A 27,325-nucleotide genomic window follows, 5' to 3' on the forward strand; every position below is an offset into this window, starting at 1 on the left:
TCAGTTCAGTGTATTATATACTGTAGATATTAATTCTGAATTTAAAACTATTACAGAAGATATTTTGTGGAATCTTGTTATATACATATGTGAGATCACATACAATAGAAACATTTGAATAGTGTGAAATTACAGTTGCTTATTGTCAAATAATATGAAAAAGGACCTATTAAGCAGTTTAAATGAGAGCATATCCAGTAAAATAATAATGGTGCAAAACATATTGAAAAATGAATTAGCATGGTACAGAATCATGTATACAACATACACAATACATCGGCTCTTTATTTGTACATGCAGTTTGTACAAAAGATTTATCATCATTTCTTATGTATGGATACTTACCACCTTTCTCTCCCCCCTCCATCTTCTCATATGCAAGAATGATAAATAATATGCGCACTTATGGTATTAATAACCTGGTACAATAAGAACAAATGTGTCTGGAAAAAATTAGCTAGCGCCTGAGTGCCTGCAATCTGGGTCCAAGTACCCCTCCTTGTGAGAAACTAATTGTTATAATTGGGGTATGACAGGGGGGACTGAAAAGCCGGTGGAATAAAGACGCGTCATTGGATTAGCATCTGAGCATCTGTTTCAACTTCTTCTAGTCAGCCATAGACACCTTCAGAGTGGCACTGCGCTCGCTCCTTCTCTCCTGGTCCTCAATGTGATCCAGCCTGTCCTTCCACTCCTTTAGGATGAAGAATGAGAATAGAGTGCCTGTTTCCCTCTGTCTCGCCCTGGTGCAGGTCTGCCTTGGTGAGTTTTTTTTTCTTCCCATTTGTTGTTGTTTGGTAAGGTGCCATTTTAGATAGAGGTGAGCTCTGCTAATGTCTCCTTAATCCTCTCCTCAGTACGCGCTTCGGACTGTGAGGCTGTGCGCACTGTTCTTATGTCGCTGTGTATAGAGGTGTCGGGTAAACAACCCATTTTGACGGCAAATTGTTCTTTTTCCCACTTTCATGCTTCATCTGCCGGTCCACTGACTCACAGCAAGTGAGTTCCTTTTTTCATTAAATTGATCACTGGATGATTTATTAAGAGATCTGGTTTTGTTTTGCCAATAGCAGAATTTATCATAGGGATGGAGATGTTGTGGTGCTTCCTTATTTTCTCTAAATCATTCAACTGCTTGTGAAGTGATAGAGACATTTAGTGATGCAATACATTAAGTTGACTACTTTTGTCAGTACGGCATGCCTGTAATTGCAGCCGCTGTTGTGGATGCTGCAAGTCAAGGAATTTAAACACGATGGACAGATTCTTATTAGCTCTTGGCTAATTCCTTTTCAGCAGGAGGTGACTACGCCCCACATTTTTTTGATAATGGACCCAGTAGTGTCAGCGGAAATATGGCATTATTCAGTCTTTCGGAAGACACGCCCGTTGGTAAGTCAGCGCAGCAAAAAAGAAAATTGTGTCTAACAAGACAAGAAATGCCACAGCATCCTAAAATTGAGAAAGAGACATTCTGGACAAGTGATTAAAATAATATCCAGTCTGATTTATTACTCAACATTGATGCGGCTCCACACTTTGGATCTTTGGATCTCGGAAATCAAGCAAAGAGTCTTTGATGACATAGGAGGCTAAATATAAGCTCTTTGCTCATTATTGCAGTCGAGAATCTAACACATACGCACAGCTGCTAAAAAAAATGTCAGACACATACTGATGGAAGTGAAAACATGATTAATTCATTTGTACAACAGCAGAATTATTGAAAATAAAGCACATGAGCTCAGTTCAACATCAGGTGAGCATGCACTATTTGAGTGGGAGTATACACAAGGGACACATTCTTAGAGTAGGCAGACCACATTTGTTTAGGTTTTCTACAGAATAATTTCATGGTGTTTCACTCTGCCAGGAACACATAAGGCTGTGATGTATGTTTTCATAGAAATGTTTTGACATTGTCAAATCCTGCATTATTTATTTCCCGCACAGGAACGCAGATATACATTCTGAATGGGACAGATCCAGAGGGTGATCCAGTCAGGTTTGGCTTGACATTTGAAAAGGGACTTAAGGAATACTTCAAGGTTGACCCCAAGTCTGGGAATGTTACCCTTATTGAAGAACTGGACAGAGAAGTACGCCAAAAAAAAAATCTATTAACTAAATATAAACTAAAACAAACTAAAATAAGTAAAATACTCTATAAACTAAAAACATACATTTTCAATCAAATGGTTTATGTTGATTTCTGTCCATTGTGAATTTAACTAAAGGCCAATTGTTTTGTTAGATACAAGATGAAGTTGAAGTTCTCGTCAGTATTACCGATGGTCGTAATAAAGTAAGTCTCTGATATTCGATTGTTGGTACTGTATTGTTTCACAGTTAATTGGACTGTGAGGGTAATTGTCTCCTTATGACTTGAGTTGCCTTTTTTCTTTTATTCAAGGTGGTTGAGAAAGTGAGGGTGTTTGTCACCGATGCAAATGATGAACGTCCACAATTTCAAAACCTTCCATTTACTGTTGACGTTCCAGAGGTTTGTGATCACTTAACTATTTGACGGACATTTCTGATATTGACAGTGCTGATGATAATAAATTGCTATTGTCAGCCAGGAATTGATTCATTGAGTTTACGGTCTCCTTCAGAATGACTGCCTGTCGGTGAACAGAATAGATCAAACGTAAACAGATATATTTGGATAACATTTGATGTGAGGAGTCTGTTTGGCACTAGGAGTAAACTGGGTTTAGGGGACTAAAATGAAATGTAGGATGGTGGATGCATGCACTGAACAGAGTACATTTGTATTTAGAATCAGAAAGGCATGTGCACAGAATCAGTATGACCTATTTGTGTGTGTGTGTGTGTGTGTGTGTGTTCGTGTGCGTGTGTGCCTGTGTATGTGCACATGTGTGTGTGTGTGCGTGTGTGTGCATATGCGTGGATGTGTGCGTGACTGTGTGTGTGTATGTGTGTGTGTGTGTGTGTGTGTGCATGCACGTGCCTGTGCTTTTCTACAGGACACACCCTCTGGGAACAGTATTTTCAAAGTGCAGGCGTTAGACAGAGACACGGGTTCTGGAGGTAGCGTCACATACTTCCTGCAGGTAACACAACCCATTGGGTCACTGGATTGTGCCGAATTAAGTCGACTACTGACCGTTTAAAGAAAGTTTGAATGCCCTTGAAATAAACGAAAAGATAAAACAAGTTAATCTGTGAATAAAGAAAATAATTTTTTTAGGGCATAGTAAAACAGTTATGCTGCATAGATCTCAACAGAAGACATTAGTCTCTCCTGGTCCATATAATAAATAGTATTCATTGCGTGATATTGATATTATAAGTTATATTATAGATATTATAAGTCTGTGTAGCTGACCAGGTTCTACTGTTATTTAACCAAAAAATTGTATATCTTTCTGCAGTTGAAATTCAACACTGTTTGAATTTCTGACTGATATTTAGAGATATGACAGGCATTGACGGTTGTTTTTAAGGAATTCTATCAATTTTGTGTCTAGGAGCCTTCCATGACCAAGTTTTCCATTGATGGACACAGTGGCATTGTCCGAATCAAGCCTGGCGAATCTCTTGACTACGAGAGGACAAGGACACACTTCATCACGGTGGTCGCCAAGGTGAGACGTGACTCATCCGTGGTTAATCATTGTGACATCATCAGCCTCGGGATGATCAGCCTCTCTGTATCACTTGCAGGTCTTATGACAGCTGCTGTTCTGCAGCCACAATTGCTCGAGGCACAAATAGACCTAGCCGCAATTGTAGTTATAATACCACGCATCAAAGGATAGAACTATGTTTGAAGTGGTTACTGTAAGACAGCATACAGAATGCATTTTGGCTAGAAGCTGGCAGATGACATGACAAATTGCTGTTGTTTTCATGTTTAAGCATCTCAAATTGGTGAAATTCCCATTCATCCAGTTATATAGAATGTTTACTGTCATAATACAGCTAGCTCAGTGCTTACAGTCCGTGCCACTTGAATTTGCTTGCTCATGATCAGCAATAGTCTTGCAATTAAACAGGAGTGCCAAAACTGACATTTCACCAATCACACCAGCACTCAGAAGAACCGCCATTCGTGGTTACGGTCCGAGCTCTATGCAGTGTGTATCAAACTTATGTTCTTGTACTGTGATACTATATAACTGTAATTCCTCCTTCCCATTCTTCAGGATGGTGGTGGAAAATACAAAGGGAAGTACCAGGTGTTGACGTCGACAGCAACTATGACAATCAATGTGATTGACACCCAGGACAGTCCTCCAAACTTTATTGGAATGCCTTATTTTGGATTTGTTTATGAAGTCTCAGTACCAGTAAGTATGATGAATGTAACTGTTGCATTACTCAGCCTGTTTTTATGCAACACTGTTATATGCATACACAATTTTACAGTATACGTACTGTATATACTTTAATTTGAAAGGTATAAAAAGGTATACTTGTCTTCTAAATATGACTATGTTTGTTTTGCAATTTGTGCTTTCAGGGCTCTGAAATACTTACGGTTTATGCCAAAGATGGAGATGAAAACAATCCTAATCCTATTTATTATTCCCTGCTTGATGGTAGGTGTTATAATTGAACCTCTGTATAATATGTTTGATGCAAAGTCCTCTTCTAAAACTGAATATTGCTGGTAAGATTTCCATGAAACAGATGACAACATACATAGCGTATGGGTAATATGAGGTTGTGTGTTAGTAGTCTTGAAAAAGAAATACACATACCCTGTGTGATATTTTTCTGTCCACAGAAAGTGAAGGTGTGTTTACCATAAACAGTACCAGTGGGTGTATTAGTCTTCTAGTTTACCCAATCCAACTTCAGAAGGAATTGTATGTGCTGAGAGTCAAGGTAAGTTAAAGCCATTCAGTGCATCAGTACATCCAGGCCTGTTTCAATAACAATATGTCTTATGCCAATAGTATATATAGCATGCTATACAATTGAATGTATGCATGTGTTAATTAAAAGGACTGGAATATACTACCTTTGATAACATAATATACAGCATTTGAAGGCTCTAGTTCAGGGGTGGGCAATGAGGGCCGTATCTGTTTCTGGTTTTCAGGTCAACTTCTGGCCTTAATTGCTTAATTACATTTACGCTCTCTGGCATTTTATCCACATTTGTTGATAAGCACATAAATGAAAGTTGTCTGTCTGTATACGAGACATTTTACTGTGATCTAATCTACGAGTGATACCTGGGTTGGTGTGTACAGTCAATTAGCTAATTTAGCCAGAGTAACTGGTGGAAACAAAAACCTGCAAACACACCGGCCCTCCAGGACTGGAATTGCCCACCCCTGCTCTAGTTAGTATACCCCAGTGACTAAATCATACCTCACCGTGATCTCTCCGGTAAATGAACAGGCATCAGAATGGAATGAGGCCAATGAGACGTCAGATTACGCCGTCACCTCGGTGACGATCCGAGTGGTGGACCTGAACAACCACCCGCCCACCTTCTACGGGGACAGCGGGCCGCAGAACAGGTTCGAGCTCACCATGTACGAGCACCCTCCGGAGGGGGAGATCCTGCGCGGCCTCAAGATCACTGTCAACGACTCTGACCAGGTACAGCAGGCCTGCTCACTGTGCTGTGCTGCTCACTCACTGCCTCTCCTGCCGACAGGGCCACATAGCTTATGAAACGGCTATCCCAGCACAGAAAATTCTTCATCTTGCTTAATAGAGACAGACAGCCAGACGGACGGACAGACAGATAGACAGACAGATAGATAGATAGATAGATAGATAGATAGATGGACAGATTGATTGATTGATTTATTGAATGATAGACTGTTTTATTGATTGATTGATTGTTTTATTGATTGGTTAATTGATTGATTGATAGTATCCGATAATAATGTTCATGTCAAAAGCACCTTCCCCCTTCCCCCAACACAAAAATAAGGTTGCAGCGGGTGGCATTGCAGAAACTGTACATTATCATTTTTCACATCTGTTGTTTGTCTGACATAACACTAGATGGATTAGAATTTGTTTTGCTCCCAGAAAAATATAATTAATACAAAAATGTTTTCATGTAGTGCTGTGCTGTTTGAACCCGACACAAATTACATTAATTTTAGCTTATTTATAGTTTAATTACTATTGAAATCACAACTGAAAATGCTTACAGCATTGAAACTTTTATCCACCTTGTCTGTCTTATGCCATTAATATTTGCAAGCAAGACAAGTCGTATTGAAATAAATTCATACACGTTGTACCTTTATATGTGCTTATTTCCTGTAATGCATTTCTATGCTACTGTGTGGTGTTTTCAACATATTACAGCCAGTGATACAATGGCACAATGTAGAGCCAGTGATTTTTTTTTTTTTTAAGTGTGATTTTAGATTTTATTATGTATAGTCTAACCACATTGTGACTGTTCCATCATGCACGTATGCATGATGGAACATTATATTGCATTCAGTAAATTAAAAAGTTGGGGGACAGCTTTATAGTGTGAAGTCTGTTTGTAATGGTATTATGCCTATGCCTGTCTGTATTCTAATGCAAGCATACATGTTTTTGCAGGGGGCCAATGCTAAGTTTAACCTCAGGCTGGTCGGGCCCAGCCGAGTTCTCAGAGTCGTACCCCAGACTGTTCTAAATGAGGCACAGGTCACCATAATAGTGGAAAACTCTGCGGCCATCGACTACGACAAGCAGACTTTCTTGACCTTCAAGGTAAGAGAGTAAACTTTCATTTTCAACACTTTTCAGTGTGTTCTTTGCAATATTCTTTGACTGATTGATCAGACAGTGAAAAGAAAAAATGGGTAACATGTATGTCCCTGTGCACTGTTTCATATGGTTCTCTGTTCACTGTCAGCTGTATTATATTTCCCTCCTGAACGTCCACTGAGACGGCTCAATGCGTGACTGAAAGACATGTGACTTAAATGCCAATAAACCCAAAGCTGACTAAGTTTCTGCAGGCCTCCCGTGGATAGTTTTTCTTTTTTCACACACTCTAACATGTGAAACATTTAACCAGCTCCTCGCCGTTGAGATCGATACGCCTGAGAGGTTCAGCTCGACGGCCGACATCGTCATTCACCTCCTGGACACCAACGACAACACTCCCAAGTTCTCCTCGGAATACTACATCGCCAGGATACCGGAGAATTCCCCCGGCGGTTCCACTGTTGTGTCTGTAACCGTAAGTTCAGCCTTGTTCTGTTCCCTCCGTTCCACCCTTGCCAATCAAACTCAATCAAAAAATCCTCATAATACAAGCTAACGTGCACACATTGAATTAAGGCTAAAAGCGAGAAAGACTCATTCTGATGACACGCGTGAACGAAATGTAGAGCTCTCTGCACATATAGCTATTTTAGGGAAATTAAACACCCTCCTAAAAACTGGGCTCATCACAAGGCCAGACCAATGAATCCAAAGTCAGAACTGCAGTAAGCTTCCTGATGAATGCCCCTGTCATTATATTAAGTAATGAATATGCTGGATATATGATAAGTGCTTGTACAACTAAGCAACAGTAATTTTATTAAAACTCAAATCATTACCTATCTCATTATATAATTCATAATGACATAAACCTACACGGCATTGACTGTTTCAAATTGAAATATTCGTCCACATTTATTTTATTTTAATTCAGAAATATGTGCACTTTTCGCCTTTTTAATTTCTTTGAAACAATATATTTTTTTAAAATTTTATAAAATTGATTTTACTAATTAAAAATAAAAGCACTTAAACGTTAGAGTAGGAAGTGGAATCAGGGAATTACATAATGCGTACACACTGTACATAGTGGAGTGGCATAGTTACATACATTATTTAGTGTTCCCGCCTGCCATTTAACCCTAGCAGGGAAAAAACAGGCCTAGCTACATCTAAATCCCCACACATCGGGGGTTATCCCCAGGCCATTCCAATCAGCCAAATGAATGGCCAAGGAATGACCTTGGTCCTGGAGAGGATTACTATCACCCTTTACATCAGTCAGGGAGAATCTTCATTTCCAGTACCTTTTGCCTATATACAGTACAGTGACAGTTTACTTGGCAAAGAGGTTCACCTGCAACATTCATATGTTCATTTTCAAAGATGGTGGTGTTACATTTGGCCTCCAATGAAGGATAGTTTACATGCATAACGCTGTCCAATCTCCTGTCCTTTTGCCCAGGCGTCTGATCCGGATTCAGGCCTGTGGGGGGAGGTCAAATACTCCATCTATGGATCGGGGGCCGATCTGTGAGTACAACAGCCGTGCTTCTCTAACAATACCAATGATTGCTGATTATGTCCGTGAAGGTCTGGAGCATCGAGGAGCTTCCAGCTGGTGTGGAGCCAGTAAACCAGAATAAATCCCGCGGAAGTCATCGCTTATGCAATATGATTAATTCTGATATTCTAATTCATTTACAGAGACAAATGAACAGCCCAATGACAGCATTAATTATGCTTCTATGCAAGGCTTATCCCGGGGAGCCGTGTCTGTGCATTATTGTTTAGAACGCATGAGAGAGTATTTGTCCTCCTACTTCCTGTCCTGGGTCAATCTCAGAAACGAACCAGGGACTTAACCAGTCCTCTCTGTATGTGATTACAGACAGAACAAATTTAAGACTGTGTCAGGGGGTAATGCTGAGGGTACTGGGGGAGGGGGTCACAGAGATTTAAAAACACTGCAAGGTTTCATTTCAGTTTTAGGGTCCGTAATACTGGCTTTACAGCAGATTTGTTCAAGAAACCATTTTAAGGATCCCTGACAAGATTTGTGAATGTACTTTTCTTCTGTTAGGTTCTTGGCACAAAAATGAGATTGTGGACTAAAATATTTTCTGGAGTGGAATATTTCCACCATCCGGCTCCTTGGAAATTAATGATAGCATTCTTAGCACATTCACAATCCTAAACCTTAAACAAGCAGAAAATAATTCATAGTGATAGGTCCTTTGGAACTTTCTAGAAGTCACAATAGTGTTCTGTTTTATGTGACCTGAATAATATAGGGGGCATACGTTCTCACTGACAGTCTGAACAAATCCATGAGCTGGCTAGATCCACTTGTCCTAATGTGAGATTTGTATTTACAGATATTGAAATATACCCAGCACGACTGTTATGTTTATTTTTGTGTGTGTGTGCATGCAAGCCTAGGGGCTGGGGGCATGATAAAACAGGACAGAACTGCAGAGAAGTATTTTAGGTTTTTGTGCATCATTTTCATTGTCGTTATTTATCACAATTGTATTGTGGGTCTTGGGTGAGATGCTTTACGAATATGTTCTGTACCTTTGATTGGCCCATGCCATGATTGATTAAGTAAGGAATGAAACTAGCTTCACACAGGCATATTTTTCCACACAGATATGCCTGAAATGTAGAAGATCTGGGTTACAGTGTGACTGACTAATTGGTTTTTTTTGTTCACTTCCTCTTTTGACAGCAATTTAAAAGTGGTCAGTTTCCCATAGCTCATAAAAACATACAAAGGTGTCATAGAGAGCATTGCTAAACAGTAGTAAATAAAACTGTATTCAAACTGGTTGCAGAATGCAGTCTTTGCAAATGCAAATTGTAACTTAATGGATGGGCGTGATGTTGTTGTTGTGTCTGTGGCCTTCGATTAAAGAACTAAGATGGCTTCTAGTGACTGCTCGTCAAGGGGAGAATATCTGCTGTTGCCCTGGTAGCTCAGCTTCTCTGCTGCACAAACAGCTTATTTAGAGCTGGCAGCCAAGTTCTGACTAATCTTGTAATTGGATTGGAGGGGAATAAATAGACTGTCAGAGTTGCTTCATATAACGGGGGCCAATTAACTTGCAATGTGACAGCTGGAAGTAAGAGCTTTCAAGTTGTTGAAATGAGGCAAGATACATGGATATGCAAATTTGTGCTTGGATCTCACCTCGGTGCGGATATCCAATTATAACGTGTGAAAACTCACAGACGCCAGAAAACTTGTTATATCTCACAAGGCACAAGTGTAAAGAGCAGCTGAATAAGATACAAGCCCAGATGTCAGTATGATTTGGAATAAGGCCTCGCTTTACTCCAGACCTAACCATGTATATAATTGCATTTATATTCTGAAAACTTCCTTCAAATGAGACCGTTCACACCCAAATTGACTCGATCTGAATTATTTATCGATTGTGAGGTGTTAGCAAGTATCTGATGTGCTTTGTAGAAGAAAAAAAAAGTCAGGAGATTTGTGAAGTCTGATTCAATCGCATGTGCTTCGCACATCTTTATTATCGAACTGTTCTCTGATTCGTTGCAGGTTCCTTATTCACCCAACGTCAGGAATAATCTACACTCAGCCGTGGGCCACCCTGGATGCGGAGGTGAAGTCCAAGTACAATTTCTACGTGAAGGCCGAGGACACGGAGGGCAAGTACAGTCTGGCAGAGGTCTTCGTCACCGTCCTGGACCTCAACGACCACTCACCCGAGTTCAGCACAAACTTTCTAGAGAAGACCATGATTATCGGAGCACCGGTAAAAATAGAGGTCAGTGCACTTTGGGATCAAGCAGACTAATTTGGTGCCGAATATATCAGCTGATTCCGCTATGTAATCCGCAGAACCTCATCGAGAGAGGTAATGTGGTTAACATTGCTCTGACACTTAATAAATAAAAGGCCTTAAGATGCGGTAAAAGGCCTTCTTCAGGATCAGGGCTGAGAATTAAGAGAACAGAATTATTGCTTCAGTCAGAGTACGGATGCACACATTCATAGTCTACTACCTGGTTTTCAGTGTGTGGCCTCACAGGAAGCATGCCAAATTTGTGTGTGTGTGTGTGTGTGTGTGTGTGTGTCTGTGCATGCACGCGTGTGTGTTCTCAGGCGGTAGACGATGATGCAGAACAGCCCAATAACGTCATCGAGTACTCCATCATGAAGGCAGACCCGGATAACATCTTCGACATCGACGCGGACACCGGCGAGATCAAGGTGAAGCCGTACATAAAGTCCTTGGAGATCGTGCAGAACATCACCAAGAAGACGGACTGCAAGTGGTCGCTGGTGGTCCAGGCCCGGGACCGAGGCTCGCCGTCTTTCAGCACCACCGCTGTGGTCAAGATCGACCTCACGGAAGAGGTAAGGTCCAGCACGGCAGCAGCACCCAGCGGCATAAAGACTTTACGCCCTGGACTACAGTAAGTGATAATGTTGGGCATTCAGTCCAGCAAGTTGAAGACGCTTTGGTGTTGACGAAAGGTCGACATTGCTCAGGACTAAAATGACACCGAATAGGGGGTAGGTGTAAGCTGGGCATAACGTTGACTTCTGCACTATTTATTAGGGTTTCCACCTTCAATGCAGAAATCTTTTTTGATAGGTTACTGTATAAGGACAGACAACAACATTAATGGCTTAGTGTATAAGGATAGACAACAACATTAAAGGGTTACTGTGTAAGGATGAACACAGACGCAGTTGACAACATTAACGCCTCTGACACTGAAAAACACACACACAACTGAGCAGTGTTTGTATTGCTTCCTGCTACCACTGATTCTACATCTCTCAACTATTTAATGTGAAACTGGTTTGATTTCACTCATGATTATCTTATTTTTTCTATCGTGAATGACTTGTGTGAATGGAACTTTGTGTAGGTGAGTATGGAAACAGTTGCATCTGGTATTGATTCAGTAAGCAACGCAACATTTTATGCTTCAATACAGCACAACTCCGTATTGTAAGAGACAGGTGGCAGCCCTAGTAATTACCATCCAAGATTTCTTCTTCTTTTGATTAGCGTTTAATTTTGAGAAAACAAGTCAACAAGAGAACAAACTTCTCTGTCAAAAAAAACGGGGTTTTCTTCTCGGCTTTCGAGCTAGTTCCATAGTAAGCAAATTAGGAGTTCACACTTCAACTGATTTTGCGTTTGAACATCTGTCATTACTAGTACTTGCCGACGTCTAGCTGCTATTCAATGCTTTCTTTTTACTTTCTTTTCACTGCCAGTTCCAAATTCTGAATATACCTTTTTCAAATCTTTGTACCTTAACTAAGTCAGTCAGTCCAAAGGATGTTGCTGGTCTTGCTTTTGTTAATTTTTGCAATCTGTTCTCAATGAATTCATAGCTAAACCTTCAATGACCATACATATTTGGGTTCTGGATTAGGATGTTCTATAAGTTGTCTCTGTGTGTTTTGTGCTGTGCTTTCAGATCAAATCCAGAATTAGATCATACTTCTTCAGCCTCAGGAAGCGTCCCTGGACTGTTTTCTGGATTTGTCTGAGCGTTGTCACCTCCGTCATTTCACTAACGGCCCTTATTTCCTCCATCTCTTACTGGAACACAGTGAAAAAGTCGCGCGTCCACCCACAGGGCAAGATCAGAAAGATTATTCGGAGATCCAACCCATAAATCCTTGTACTGCAGACCTGATACATTCACACTTAATGATCCTCCAAGACTCTAACATGCAATATTTGGATAGAGATGGCAATGTTTATATGACTCAAAAAAGACTATTTTTTGTCTGTAAAAGAGTACAGGAGCGCAATTCACAAAAGGGAATTTTCTCATTAATTTTTGTTACTAAAATCAATTGACGATCATTGGTACATAAATTATCAATGGGACATTAATTTATGTTATTCTTCATGTAGATATATTTCTCTCCAAATTATATGAAGAAATTATGACGTATTGATGTATTACCATCAGAAATTTGTGAAATGGTAATGTTCTCACTGCTTTACACCATGCACTGTCCTCAGAGGACAACACATGTACTAACAATACAACTAAATACTCACATTTGGTGCTGCATGACACTGTCCAAAGTGCTCCATTCAACCCTTCTGATCTTGTCTGGAGGTGCGGTTGAACTTCTGAAACAATACCAAGGAACAATATGTGTCAGGTGCTTTTAAACATGCAGCATGTACCTGTATTGCAGCATGCACATGCAATAAAAAAATACCTGTCCAAAGACATTGCGCTGTAAGATGAATCCTGGCAACTAAAGCGAGAATGCTGACCTCTAGTGTTGTGCTGTGTTTACTTTTAAATCCCTTTTGTGGTGTTTGTTAGTGTGCGTGTATGTGTGTGTTTGTGTGTGTGTGTGTGTGTGTGTGTGTGTGTGTGCGTGAGAGAGAGAGAGAGAGAGAGAGAGAGAGAGAGCACTTAGTGATTTAACTACACAGATGTTGTCTGGAGACCTCTTCCGGTGCTGTGCTCACACACGACTTGTGAATGCATGTTTTGGACATGATGACAAAGATCTTATAACAGTCCTATGGACTTGATTAAAAGTCTTCTCTTTGTGCTCTTTTACAGACTCAACTCAAGGGGCCTATGGCAACCTTTTTAATGCAGAGTAGAGACAATCCCATGAAAGCCCTAGGCATGATCGCTGGTGTCATTAGTGTAATGGTAGTTGTGACGGTCGTGATCTCGACAGCCATGTTCATGCGCAACATAAAGTCCAACAGGATAATGCCAGCCCGTCGAGTCATCCGGAGGAGGCCCAGAAATCAACGCCCCTGGACTTTTGGCTTGCCAATGGTTCGCCGTGGCAACCGGTCCGACAAGTTCTGCGTTGAAGACCTAGATAGCACTGGCGATAATATCAACCTGAACAACAACACCAGCGCCCCCCCACCACTGCCACCCTCCGCCCCCACCCTGCCCCCGCCCCCTCAGTACTACCACAAGCACAAGGAGGGAAAACAAGCAGTGCCTACTGTCTCAGGCTCAATGGAGTCCATTGCCTCCGGGATGCCGAGGAGGGACAGAGACGACACTGTCAGCTCCGCGCTGGTCTCCGAGCTCAAATTGAGGCTGGAACAAAAAATGATGGAGAGCAACAGAGGCTATTATTAATGCTCTTTGTGTGTCATTGTGAAACGGGCGATTGCACGCTCACACGTTCCCGTGCATTTTAATGAGTTACAGTGAAGGAGTGCTGCAATTCCTGCAGGTAATCATGCAGGCGTCCGAAACAAGTTCCAGCCGAAGTCATGCCCTGAACAAGAATCTGATCTCTCTGGACTTCATTTGTGCTTACTACCCGGATTCTGTTCAGGACATTTTACGTGTGTCCATCAAAAGGTTATTGATTTGCATAAAATGAGCCCAAAGCAAAATATGTTTATATTGCGCCAGAGTGAATTGGATATTAATATTGTTTTTTCATGTACAATTTTGTGTTTTTTGGGGACTTTTTTATTTGTTAAGTTTATTTTGAGAAGTCTTCTCAGCTTTTTGTGCTACCACTTGAAATAGCCTCATCGATAATTCATATCCTACACCAGGAGGCTTAATGAATATGTTTCCAATAGGTTAAAATAAAAACAAAAAACAACAAAAAAACTATTTATTAGTCATTAAAAGTTATTAGTCTATTTATAAGTACTATTGCCGTTTTACGATTTAAATAGCTCTATAATGCACTACTATTTTCCAGGTTATAGTGCACTGTCAGTTTTAAAAACATAGAAATTTAATGACGCAATATCATGTGTTACTTTGTATGAAAATGTCTTTTATATTTTGATGTTTGAAATGTCTATTAAACTGCTATTATTATGAAAATGTATTATTGAAATTATAACACTGTATGAGGTTGGCATGGTGATTTTCGGTTAAACGTAGCAGAGATGGGACCACAGCAAGAGGTTTAAGTCATCAGGCGTATAAAAAACATGACACAATAGCGACGAAAAGCAGTGCGATGCAGGATAGTTCCGCTGGGAAAATCGCTCAAAAACGCAACGAGAGAGCGGGTTTAAACGGAGAAATGCTGCCGTTGTTGATGAGGGCGTGAGCTCGGTTCAACGGCTGGAAAGCAGAGGCAACATCTTCAGACCGTCCGCGTCAAGTTGAGTCAGCTATTTTGTTGCGGCAGCTGGCTGGGATGGCAGTAACCCGGCTTGCTGCGTAGTCGTCAAAAGCACCAGAACTGCAGTTGGGGAGTATTACTCCTGGACAACCTGACTAAGTACCGCAACAAAACAACAAAACTAGATGTAACATAATTTTTTTAATTTCATTTTTACTTCATGGATAATCCTGCTGATATTTCTATTTAGCACTGCTCCTGTTTCTCATGGTTCTCATTCCTATAGCTCAAGTGTTTGATTTGAGAAATATTTTAGATTGTAAGGAACCTGAATTTATTAATTAAAATGAAAGCCACAATTATGATTAATCTAGGAAATGTTGTGGTACACTAAAATATTTAAAGGGCCAAATATCAAAAACCAATGTCTTTTCAATCTTTGTGCTCTGTGGTGGCAAATAATCATCTTGATCGTACTTTCCAGAAATATTGTTTAAAATCTTAATCAAGTCAATACACTGAGTACTAAGTAATTAAAATAAAAATTTTGAAATCAAACATTAAAGACACAACCCACAGCACGTCAAACACACCAGATAATGCAAATGATTTACACAAGAACGTCACAGGTGTCAAATAAAACAGTTCAAGTGACAAAAATGTGCAACTATCTTATTTTTCTTCCAATCATGGTATAATAATAATTAATCACACAATGGCAATTACTTATGAAGTATTTTTGCTAATATGAGTCTGGATTGTAAATTACAATATCATTTAGTATATTGCCTATAATTGTGATATAGTGCACCTTAATTGGTCACTGGTTGGCCTATTGTTTGTATAAATTAATGTTTATCATGTTTCATGTGTGGCAACACCATATTGCATCCATTATCACAGAACAATGCGATGATAATATACCTGAAATGGTAATATGATTGCCAGAAAATATAGACTTGTTATACATGAACTATTGTTACACATGAGCAAACAGGCCCATTTTTGTGCTGATGTGTACTACAAAATGAGTATTGCAAAAGTTCATCTTTACATTATCTAAAGGTCCCAGATCTCTCATACTGCTGTGAGAGGTAGTTCCTATGTCATTTAAAATGGCAGCCACAGCCCTGGGTAATGTGCAATGCTCATTTAAAAAGGCTATGTTCTTGTCCTGGGAAAAATTTGAAAAAATAATAATAAAAATAACTTTGGATTTACAAATAATGTGTGATATGGTAAATAGTGGGCAGTTAAAATTGCCAAGGAAACATTTATTTAATTGCATAAAAAACCTTTTGTTCAAATATATATATGGTACTTGTAACGTTTCATGTAAATGAGGTATTTACGACATTCTGTCTGTTTTCAAATATATTCAATTATAAATAATTAATTTGAAGGTGAAGTTTTCAGGGTCATTCCACACAGTTGATATTGTTTAGTTTATAGTGACTACCACCACTGGCATTGTGTATCATAATCCTTTCCTGTATTTTATGGAATCAATATTGTTTCACAGTATAAACTGAATGTGAAACAAGCGTGCAACATGTACTTTTCTGTATTTTATACTGATTATTTTGATAAATAAATGGCATCAATTTGCATTGTCTTACTGTTTAAATTTATTTTGTGTTATACAAAACATGTGATGGCTTAATATGCCACTGTTTAGCATTTCATAAAAAAATGAATAACCATAGTCATGGAGGTTGAACAAAGACTCCAGATTTGGTGAAAAATCAATATTATTTTACATTGGCATCCCAGACCTAGGATAATATGGACCAATTACAATAGTTGTGGACCTTATTGGTCCCAAGAATAAGTTATTTCTAATATTCCTATATGATTAGCACATCGTAAAGCATTTCACTTGAGAATTTATTAGAAATTAATTATAAAATATGACAGTGAAAAAGCAAAATATGAACATTTATATTATTACAAATTAATATGAATATTAGGAAAAATGAGGTCTCAAACTGAATTAATACAATAAAATTGACTTAATGATTTAGTTGAGGATTTTGAAAATGTTAGTTTGATCACTTTGTAGACTAATATACTTGCAGGTTTCTACTTGTGTAAACATTGGCAATAGAGATCTGGAGGTGGCATTCTCCTTGGCACAGCGTAGTCATCACCATCGCAAGATCAATCATCTTCAAGGTTACAGAGAGAGGAGAGACTGAGTTCAGACAGTCTAGGCTCTGCTTCTTAATATACTTATCTTTATTCGCCTATCAGATGCCCCAACCTAGACCCCTTTTGCATAGTAGAGCATGGTTTTGACCCTTCAGTTTCTGGGTGAAAGGTCCTCTGTGCATCCGGTGCACAGACCTGCTCCCTGCAGCTTATCCCTGGTCCTGTAACCTAACCCGATCCCCACCCAGTATTCATAATTATACATGCAACATCTATTTATTTTATCCATACCAGTGAATGCAAAATGTTTAAGAGCCAGTGCCAAGTCATTACTGTCACAAACAATAACAGGTGTTAATACATATCTTACTTATAAATAGAAAATACATTAACATACAAAATAAAGTTATGCGCATATAATAGGTTATAACACAGTGGGATGAAAACGGTACTTCCCCGGTTTCAAAATGCTTCTCACAATCCAATGGAAAGTCAATGATGACATCACAATCACTTTGTGACATCACAATCACCTTTTCCATATTTTTTCTACAGTCAATAGTTCAGCATCAAGTGAGCCAAGATTCTGAGATGTAGTTAAATACCATAGTACAGTAGGTGCAGGAGGAAGACTGATTGTGTTTCTGTACCTTTAGCCCATTTCTATTTAGTAATACCTCCCACAACCACACAGTCACCTTTTTACACTATTAATCTGACCCCTACTCTCATCATAATCCTTTCGCTTCTCCCCCAGACCAAGTCTATTCCTGGAATACTGCATGCTTCCAAATAATGAGCTTCAACCTTTGATCCCCTGTGAGAAAGGTCACCTAAAGGGGGAGAGGGATAGCAACACCAGTCTATCTCAGGGATGTGCAAGGAGGATATGTAATTATATCCAGAGGGAATTGGTGTCATTCTATATGTTTCATAAACTGGTGTGCATGTATCAAGCATTCTAAAATGCAAGCCATCAAAGGATTTTTTTTTAAATTATTGAGTTGTTTCTGGTTTACTTCTAATGTATTTGCTACTCATTTTAAATTATTTGATGTGATGCACTTCAAACTGAGAAAATATGAGAAGTGCCATATAAAGTCATTTATTTATCTATTTACTTTTATGTGTATATGTGAAACTACCATGGATCATAAAACTGTGTTGTTTTGTAAAAGGAAAAAGTACAATGTTCAGCTGGTAAAATCAATACAGAACATTAACAGTGTGGTTCTATAGAAAGAGCTGGGATTACTGAGTCTGTGAGACAGGATTATGTTGCTGTAGAGTGCATTCAGGCTTTGGGATAATAGATGCCATGGAATTCAAAACAAAGATGTATGTTGATTGATGGGTTTTGCTCTGTTCATTCAGTAGAAACACTCACGGTATTACAGGCATAGATTATGGGGCAGAAGAAAACATTACTTATCTAATGAATACCTCACCATAATTTTGAGCAAATTTTATTTCTGGAAATTCAACATTGTAAATAGATGTATTGTTATTTTAACTCTTTTAATTATTATTCTACATTATTTTATTTGCAGTAGTAACAGTCAGGTGGTGGTATTTGTAGTCTTCTTCTTTTTACCAATAACACATAATTATTGTGCTATTGTATGTGGTTCTGCACATTACATATTTCCTGAAATTCAATCAGCATAAACTGAAGAGCCTATGTAGACTCATAGCTGCTGTCATTGCAAGTAAAATACACTCACTAGAGTAATCCTTGTTATGTAAAGGTGCATTTCTGTCCAATGCAAGGATCAGAGTAATAGGAAGGAACATTTTCCCAGAGATGCTAGAATTATCTGTAGGTAAATGTACACAGACTATGCCTATGTGGTATTTTTTTTATCAGTTATTTATTTTTAAACATCTCCATTCAATTGAAAGTCTCCTTTTAAATTGTCAAATCAGGTGAAGACAACTAAAGGACAATACCCATTTTATATGCATGGCATTGAGCATGCAGCCTGAATTATTTACGTCTTGTGAAATAATGTTATCATTATTTAAACGTAAAAATAATAAATAGTTTCCAGATACTCTCAAATGGTTTTTTATTATTATGCATTAACTGTCAAACAAGACAACATTATTCCAGTTTTAGACAGCCATTGAGCATGGCCATGAATTGCTATTGCCATGTATTTGCAAAAAGGACACGTCATGATCTTTCTTTATTCTTTATTGGCTTATTTTTCAGGGACAATGCACACCAATCAACAGTCAAACTGTAAATGAGCCACAGTCAGTCTGAAAGGCTCATTTTCATCTGCTGTCCCTGGCCAGATGTTTAAAAGGCAGCCTAATTTGCAATCCCCTGTGATTGGAAGTAATAAAATGCAACTTTTTTGATTTCCTAAAGGAGTATCACATTTATTGTTTGACATTTCAAAGCATACTTTACATTGACATATAGACTTCCACTGTCCAAGGAAGAAAGGCCTTGTACATTTCACATGACAGCTAAAGCTTAACTGACTCATCACCTGACTCATTCCTGTACAGTTGTATGATATCAGCATGACATTATATTTTATACCTCTCTCAATATTTAATATTTTCAAATGTAGAGTTGAGATATTAGGACTATGAAACATTTGGGTATGGACCTTCCATAGCTGATCTCGGATATGTTAAATTAGTAAAGTTCAGCTGTGACTTTGCCCTTCTGTGTCTTATCATCCGATCTCCTCCTCGGCCTCTTGTCCTCGTTAGAGTCCTTGCACAGGCCCTCGTCGCTGGCCGCTTGCAGGCTGTCGAAGGTGCCCTGCCTCTCCGTGGGCTTCTGGGTGTTCTCCTTACGCCTCCGCTTCCTGCAAAGCTCGATGCAGCGGTCGAAACAGGTGAACCTGCTCTCGGTGGTGCAGGCGTACATGCCGGCGGGAACCGCCAAAACCATGGCGCAAACGATGACGATGATGTGAATGAGCTTCTCCCTCTGCTCCAGCTCGCTGATGTCACTGCCGGTCACGAACACGATGCACTGGCCAGCTCGGGGAGCCTGGTTCTTCAGCGTCACGCAGATCTCGTACTTAGTCACCGGCAGCAAGTCCGTGACTGAGTAGCTGTTTATCCCGGGCCCGATATAGATCAGCTCCTTCTTGGCCGCGTCGAATCGTCCGAAGTGTATAGTGTACCAGGTCTCGGCCGGGTTCTCGGTTACCGCGTACCACTCCAGGGTGATTCCGTAGACCGTCTGCTTGGCGATTCGAATGTCAATGTAGACGTTCTCCTCCGTCGACGCCCTGGGGAACGCAGGGGAGAGTGACGTGGAGACATTCTGTGACTTGACGTTCACCAGGACGCTGACCGAGGAGTTTCCCATGAAGTTGTTGGCGGTGCAGGTGTAGACTCCTCTGTCTGCCAGGTTCAGTGACGGGATGGACAGCTGGGACCTAACGGTCTCCTCATCCACCCGCGTCTGCGACTCTGAGACAGTCCGAAAGAAAACAGGTCACCAGTGAGCTGTAACTAGACAACAATTCAATGGCACTTATATAGACATGCTACCTATTGGTAGAAATTAATAATTTATGTTTGCCTAGATCATGGAGGAGGAACACTGACTGCATGAACTGTGCAGTGCAAGTAGACCTGCTATTATGAAGAGTAGCCTACACCGTTTGGATGTAGCTAACTTAATATGACAGATGCAAATCTAACTTCAGCTACAGTGTGCCTTCAAATAAGATGCAAAATTGGGGGATGAGAGAGAAGTACCACAAAATGGGTGAACCCATCACATGCGTTCTCGGGAGTGCAATGATTGACAGCACACCCATTGTGAAGAATCATTTTACACTCACAAATGAAAGCCATTGAGATTTCCTTCTCAAACATGTGCTTTTAACAAGTTTACAGGCTAAACTATTTATGCATTTATGAAGTAAGACTATTCTGTAGGTCTATGTTTTTGCAAGCAAATAGGCCTACTTTACAGAGAAATACATAATATGTAATAACAACGTATGTTATGGAGAAAGTTTTGAGACTGAACCTTACCAGCAAATCTTCTTATAAGCTTTAGTCCGTATGTCCATCGAATTGTTGGATCGGGCCTGCCCTTAACTAAGCAAAAAAGTGTGGCATTCGATCCAAACTGCAACGTGAAATTTGTTTCTGGAGAAGTGGCCACTGGCTTCATGCATATCTTCAAATCTATCTCGTGGAAAAACTTGCTCGACCTTAACCCAGGACCGGAGCAGGTTAAATAGGAATTCATTAAAATAATGGGGGAGCTGACGGATTTGATGAATTCAACAAAGCCCTTCAAACGGCAATCGCAGAGCCAGGGGTTGTCGTGCAGCGCCACAACAACAGTCGTGGTGGTCTCTTCTCTTTTTCCCTGTTTTTCTTGCGCGTGGTAGATAGGCCAGTTAAGGAAAACATCCCTGGATACGACAGTAAGCTGATTGAATGATAAATCTAAGTAGGTCAGAGCCGGCAAATGCCTAAGCGCGTACTCAGGGAGAACGTCTAGCCGGTTGTGTTTCAGATCTAAAATTTTTAAGCTCGGCGTGTCCTGAAACGCTGTCCATGGTACTGAACGTAGTTTGTTACCTTGCAGTCTTAGCTCTGTCAGATTTTTCAAGCCCTCTAAACTCTTTATGTTCATAACGGTAATGTCATTAAAATTCAACCAGAGGAACTCCAAGGCACTAACTTTATGGAACGATCCGCGCGGTATTTCAGTAAGATGTGAATTCTCTATTCGGATTTTTATAAAGTCTTCCGGTATGTTCTCTGGTATTCTTCTTAAGGCTGTTTCCATGCAAAGTAATGTCCTTTAAAAAAACATACAAATGGTCAGTTAGTCAGATACACACTTCTGCATGCCGTTTATATGAGATTCCGACAGAACTTCACCAAAAACGAAGCTTACTGCTTTCAGGACACTTTCCTTTCCATGTAAGAGCACGTTGGGTTGTAATGGAAAGCAGTAATTATTTAACTTTAATTACGATACGCCTTTATTGTTGGATAAGCCTGTCTGACTGTTAAGCAATACATTTGTTTAGACTAACACACTGTTCGGTCACCACTAACAACAACATAACCCACTGACACAATGAGACCCTGCACTCTTTCCTGTTGTTAGGCTATATTTCAGATCCGAAAGCAAACTTACCTTCCAAAAGTGTCATTTGTACAAGAACAACCAGGCAAACAAGATGAGGAAACTGAATTCACTGGATGAATAATTAAAACTATGGTTAATGCTATGTACAAGGTGTCCATATTCCTTTAAAACAGACGCATGAGAAGTACCTGCACAGGGCATGTCCACAGGTTCAGTCTAGTAAAGCTTATTAGCCTTCTTGACGCAATTCTTAAGACATCAAATGACCGTTAAAGACGCCGGAAGCTGGTATTTTTAGCACTGACCAACAGTCATTAAGGGTAAAAATGCACATGCTCTTAACGCCTTCTAGAAATGAGCTCAACGCCACGTTATATATTTGAATAATAACATAAGTACTATATGATGTTCAACATCTCTCTGGAGTATTGCTGGGTGATATAAGCTGTTACTATAGACTTCAACAAAATAAAATGTACAGGGAAAATATGTGCCTATAATGGTAATTAGTTTTGAGAGCCATAGCTTTTTTGCATGAAAATAATCAAAACAAAGGTACCATGATAAGTACTCTACAGACGTAGCCAACAGAAAGCAATGTTTTTCAGATAAAACTCTGAGACAAACTTACTTATATAAAAAAAATCAAATAAAGATTAATATTGTTTTTGTCACAATAAAAAATAAATGCAGATAAAGTCATCCAAACCTTCCCCCCTTGTTAAAACAATCAAGGCTCAGTTAAAGCCAATTGTGGTTTCGGTTTATCTTTGATAAACTTGTCTTGTTCATCTAATGACCATCATATAATATTCATTAATTACCATCACACTTCTCTCTTCTTCTCTCTCAGGGAGCAAAAAATGTTATTATTGATAATTCTTGGCTACTCTGAATCTACCCTGTCAATTTTAACCACTACCTCAACAAACCGCCAATTAAAAAATATATGACTCATGTTTAGTCACTCTTTTAATTTAATCGCAAACAGCAGCATTTCCTCCTGAGAAACATGTTATGAGCATGTTGCTGATGACTAACTGATGATGAATATATTTTCAGTTTTGAGTCATTATGTTTTTAAAATAGAAACATAATTTTCATGTAAATAGCTCAATGTATCCACGTCACAGAAACACACATAAAACACCTATATCAAAAAGGATTTATTTTTCACACATTTGAATAACCACACATCTTGGAAATTAAATACATGCAATATACAATATATACAACCTTTAAAATTTCTTTAATGTTTATAGCAGAAGTTATTACACCTGACACATTAACTGACATTGTACACAGTTAGACGTGGGATTATGCGATATACATGATTTATTTCCTCATCTAATGAATCCGCACCAATGCTTCCTTTTGTATTCCATGATGAACCTGCATTACCATAGATGTGTCTTGTCTGGCTCACTATCCTCCTTCATAACCACAGAAAAATGGGTTTCATAATTTCTAAACAGTACAACAGCGGACAGACATACAGACATACAGTACACACACAAATACATATGTGTGTGCTAAAAGTGCATCAAAAATTGGAATATAATTTTATGTATTGTGCACTGACAAGTGTTATGTGTACAGTGAAAACAGTATTCCCTTTTTAACAGTTTCCAGCAGCAGTGTTTATTAAATGGCCAGAGGGATTTTGTGTTTTTGCTGAGGCTGCATCTTCACCCTCTGCTGAACAGCCTCAGTTGTGAATGCAGGAGCCTGTGAGACAGAGGTGTGACTGCAATGGCCAAGGGCTCGTTCAGCAAGGGCAGAAAATTTTCATCTCCGAAGACACGCGCCTGACATTTCCCTGTTCCGTTAATTAATTCACTGTTGCCTCGCCTACAGTGTCACTGCTGCCCCCTGCAGTCCTGCTAACATAGCTGCACTGGGCGGGCGAGGGGCTCCTCCCGAGGTACCGCCGGAATGTTCCGGACCGCTAGCAGAAGTACTCGTTGGGCTGGCCCTCCGTCCTGGCGGTGGCCTCCGAGTCGACGCTGGACCTGGCCGAGAGAAGCCGGTTGGACTCGTCCGGGTTTAACCTCGTCAGGTACTCGCCCTCCAGGCCCTTGGCCTTCGTCCCCGGGGACAGCGTCTCAAACGTGACGTAGGAGTCCTGGATGTCCTTCGACTTTCTCCCCAGGAGTTTCTGACAGCGTCTCTTCAGGGCCCCGCAGCAGACGATGAGAGTCAGGGGGACGGCGATGACACAGGCGACGGTGATCACCACCACATTAATGAGCTTCTGCGTCCCGCTTGCGCTAGCCGCCTCATCTGTTGAGAAGATTACGCACTGCTCCTTTTTCGGGATCAGCCCTTTGACGCACACGCAGGCGATGTACTTTGTCTTTGGCACCAGGCCCTCTATGGTGATTCTGTTTTTGCCCGGGTCGACGTTGATCCGGCGCATGTCCCTCTCCCCGAAGACGGCGTACAGCACGCTGAACGCCGTGGTGTTGGTGGCCAGAGGCGCCCTCCAGTTCAGGGAGACCGTGTGGTCGGTGTCGCCGATCACTTTGACCGACCTGACCACCCTCCGCTCCGGGTCCTGCTGCAGGGAGGAGGCGTTCGCGGCCAGGTTGCCCAGCACGGCCCTCTCCACCTCCAGCAGGCTGTCCCCGTCGGACGGATTGGCCGTCTGTCCGCTTGCAGCGCCACTGTCGGACACGCTGTAGCTCTCTACTTCCGGAAATGGCCCCGCCTCGCCTAACGGTTCGATGATAGGCACAACCACAGTGGTTGTCGGGGCAATATACCTAGCAACCAGCTTTTCCTGATAGGCTGCCTTACCAATCCCGGTTGGCTTCTTCCCCCTGGATTTTTTAGAGCCGCCTGTTAGGTTCTCTGACTTCACAGCATCCGTTATGACCAGTGAAATCATAGCATCCGCACTGCCAATGAAATTGGTCGCTCGACAGATATATTTGCCGGAGTCAGAATGAGATACAGCTGGGACGTTTAAAATGGACCAAACAATTCCCTCCTTTGACACTTCTTGCAGAACTGTAAAGAGAATGAGAACACAAGAGATTAGAGATGTGTCAATCTCCAGAAGAAGTAAAGTGGCATTCAGGCCACACTCCTGCACAAAAGGATCACTGTGCTTTATGCGGACTCTCCAAAACAAAACTTCAGCGTCTCACAAACCAGCACGCCATTTAGCATTACATTACAATCACTCAGCACACGCTCTTAACCAAAGGGATGCAGAGACCTACATTACTGCGACGTAGAGAACTACATTGCCCACCATCCAGCTGACGCACGGCTAACACGCCCCGTCTGACACCGTTGTCTCTCACCTGTGCTGTTCATCTGTCTGCCATCTGCTCTCCTCCAGGAGAGCTCGGGGATGGGGACCCCGATGGTCCCGCAGCGCAGCAGGACGCTGTTGCCCACGGCGGTCCTGACACGGGCCACCGCCGTGTGGACCCGGGGCCCCTGGCACCTCCGCAGCTCGGCGTCGCCGAGCAGGACCCCTGCCAGGCTCTCCGGATCAGAACACCTCAGCCTGGTGTCTATGAAGGCCACTGAGGACGAGGGCGACTTCTGGAACTGGACCAGGTCATACAACCGGCAGTCGCAAACCCAGGGGTTGTCATGGAGACCTTAGGCATAAAAATGACAAGTAAAATTAATTCATTTGAAACATTGACAACAGATGTAATAATAAATTATAATTATCAGCAGACATGTATATCTACCTAAATTAACTTGTATTCACATATTATCTCTGTATTTGACATCTGAATATATTTGTCTTGAGATTATATTAAATTGTAGAGCAAAGACTACTGACTACAATTCTGATTAATTTATATGGCCATCTTGAAAACAAAAACATTTCTTCCTCTTTTGCTTTTGTTGAAAATATTTTTTATCTAAGTGTACTTTAACAATGTCTTTTATTTTTTCAATTAAATGGAAAGTAAGGTTACATTACATGTTATAATAATAACACATAATAATAATAATAATAATAATAATAATAATAATAATAATAATAATAATAATCACAACAACAACAATAATAATCACAACAACAACAATAATAATAATAATAATAATAATAATAATAATATTTTTTTACCAAGAATCAGTTTTGGATTCTCCGTATCTTGAGTGGGCTTTACAGCTAACCACGTCGAGAGAACCTCTGCTGGAACGGTCACCAGGTTGTTGCTCGATAAATCCAGGTAGGTTAGATTTTTCATGTAAATCGTGGCTTCACTCGGGATTGATGTAATTTGGTTATTGTGTAGGTCGAGGAGCCTCAGACTGGGCATGTCGTTCAGAGATTCCCAGGGGAAAGAGGTGAGGGCATTGCCATCCAGTCTCAGTTCGTCAAGGCTGTACAAACCACGGAAACTGTCCACATTTAAAGACGACAGAGAATTGAAAGACATCCAAAGAAATTCCAGATTGTTGAGGTAACGAAACGTTTCGCTTGAAATCCGCCTTATTGCCGTCTTCTCAATTCGAAGTTTGGAGGTATCCGCAGGAAAATTGGCGGGTATCAGTGAGATCTCTGGGTCGTTGCAAAGAACACTCCTACGTTAAAATGGAAAAAAGAGATGTATTTCAGCAGCCTCTAGCGTTGCAAATACCTTTTTTTCAGAAATCTAAATATGTAACCTGTTTATTTATTACATGATTTGATTAATTCCTTAAATAGTACACAGACTACATGTAAGGCACATTAAATGTTACGTTTCTTAATGAAGTTTCTCCGTTCGAGGAAATATTTACAAAGAGATGCTTATTTTTTATTATTTCCTCTTAGCTCTAAAATTGGAGCGCAAAGCACAGGGCTGCAGCAGCATAACCGGAAAGTAGATTAAAGAGCATTCGCAAGTTAATCCTTTACTAAATAAAGAGCAGGAGAAACATCGTGGACTGGTGCATAAATTACCATTGCTGGTGTATGAAGATATTCATATGCATCGTTATATACGTCACTTCATTGATTTAGAGATTTACTAACGTCGGTAAAATGTTCCTCGGCTTACCTGGCCTTGGATCCATCACTCAGTTTGTGATAAAAGCAGCTGCACTGAGATGGGCAAGAACTCCAAACCAGAGGGAGACAACCCAGAGTCAAACAGAAAACCCAAATTAAATGGGCAAACATTTTGCCTCCCTTCTACACTACTACACTACAGCCCTAAAGAGAAAAAGAGTGTTGTCTCATTTAACGAGGCATCAGCGGCTTCGCATTGTCCTGCTGCCTCGCTGTCCCATACTGATCTGACTGCACCGAATCCCCG

At 40.4% G+C, this 27,325-nt stretch overlaps 3 protein-coding genes across 5 annotated transcripts; 1 reads left to right on the plus strand and 2 right to left on the minus strand.

The window, feature by feature from the left end:
- Positions 1-597: 597 nt before the first annotated feature.
- On the plus strand, positions 598-16,411 carry LOC135245839 (cadherin-related family member 1-like). Of its 3 annotated transcripts, none has more exons than XM_064319175.1 (17): positions 598-762; positions 1,297-1,392; positions 1,954-2,099; positions 2,255-2,305; positions 2,414-2,503; positions 2,991-3,077; positions 3,495-3,611; positions 4,173-4,316; positions 4,490-4,568; positions 4,757-4,857; positions 5,380-5,583; positions 6,556-6,708; positions 7,019-7,183; positions 8,174-8,241; positions 10,277-10,505; positions 10,844-11,098; positions 13,300-16,411. In XM_064319175.1, the coding sequence occupies exons 1-17, from the start codon at positions 702-704 to the stop codon at positions 13,843-13,845; spliced, it is 2,592 nt and encodes an 863-aa protein (XP_064175245.1). In that variant the 5' UTR covers positions 598-701; the 3' UTR covers positions 13,846-16,411. The 3 variants fall into 3 exon arrangements, with proteins under 3 accessions (XP_064175245.1, XP_064175263.1, XP_064175254.1); XM_064319193.1 differs by having other exon boundaries at positions 12,181-13,439; XM_064319184.1 differs by lacking the exon at positions 598-762 and adding an exon at positions 914-999.
- Positions 16,412-19,136: 2,725 nt separating this feature from the next.
- lrit2 (leucine-rich repeat, immunoglobulin-like and transmembrane domains 2) lies at positions 19,137-22,273 on the minus strand. Its single transcript, XM_064319206.1, has 3 exons — positions 22,098-22,273; positions 20,972-21,753; positions 19,137-20,398 (listed from the first exon to the last, which is right to left on the minus strand). The coding sequence occupies exons 1-3, from the start codon at positions 22,205-22,207 to the stop codon at positions 19,608-19,610; spliced, it is 1,683 nt and encodes a 560-aa protein (XP_064175276.1). The 5' UTR covers positions 22,208-22,273; the 3' UTR covers positions 19,137-19,607.
- Positions 22,274-23,200: 927 nt separating this feature from the next.
- Positions 23,201-27,322, minus strand: lrit1a (leucine-rich repeat, immunoglobulin-like and transmembrane domains 1a). The gene is made up of 4 exons (XM_064319235.1): positions 27,068-27,322; positions 26,149-26,609; positions 25,361-25,666; positions 23,201-25,061 (listed from the first exon to the last, which is right to left on the minus strand). Exons 1-4 carry the CDS (start codon positions 27,187-27,189, stop codon positions 23,998-24,000), a joined length of 1,953 nt encoding a protein of 650 aa, XP_064175305.1. The 5' UTR covers positions 27,190-27,322; the 3' UTR covers positions 23,201-23,997.
- Positions 27,323-27,325: the final 3 nt, after the last annotated feature.

Source organism: Anguilla rostrata, chromosome 2 (assembly GCF_018555375.3).
Source record: "Anguilla rostrata isolate EN2019 chromosome 2, ASM1855537v3, whole genome shotgun sequence".
Taxonomy (NCBI): Eukaryota; Metazoa; Chordata; class Actinopteri; order Anguilliformes; family Anguillidae; genus Anguilla; species Anguilla rostrata.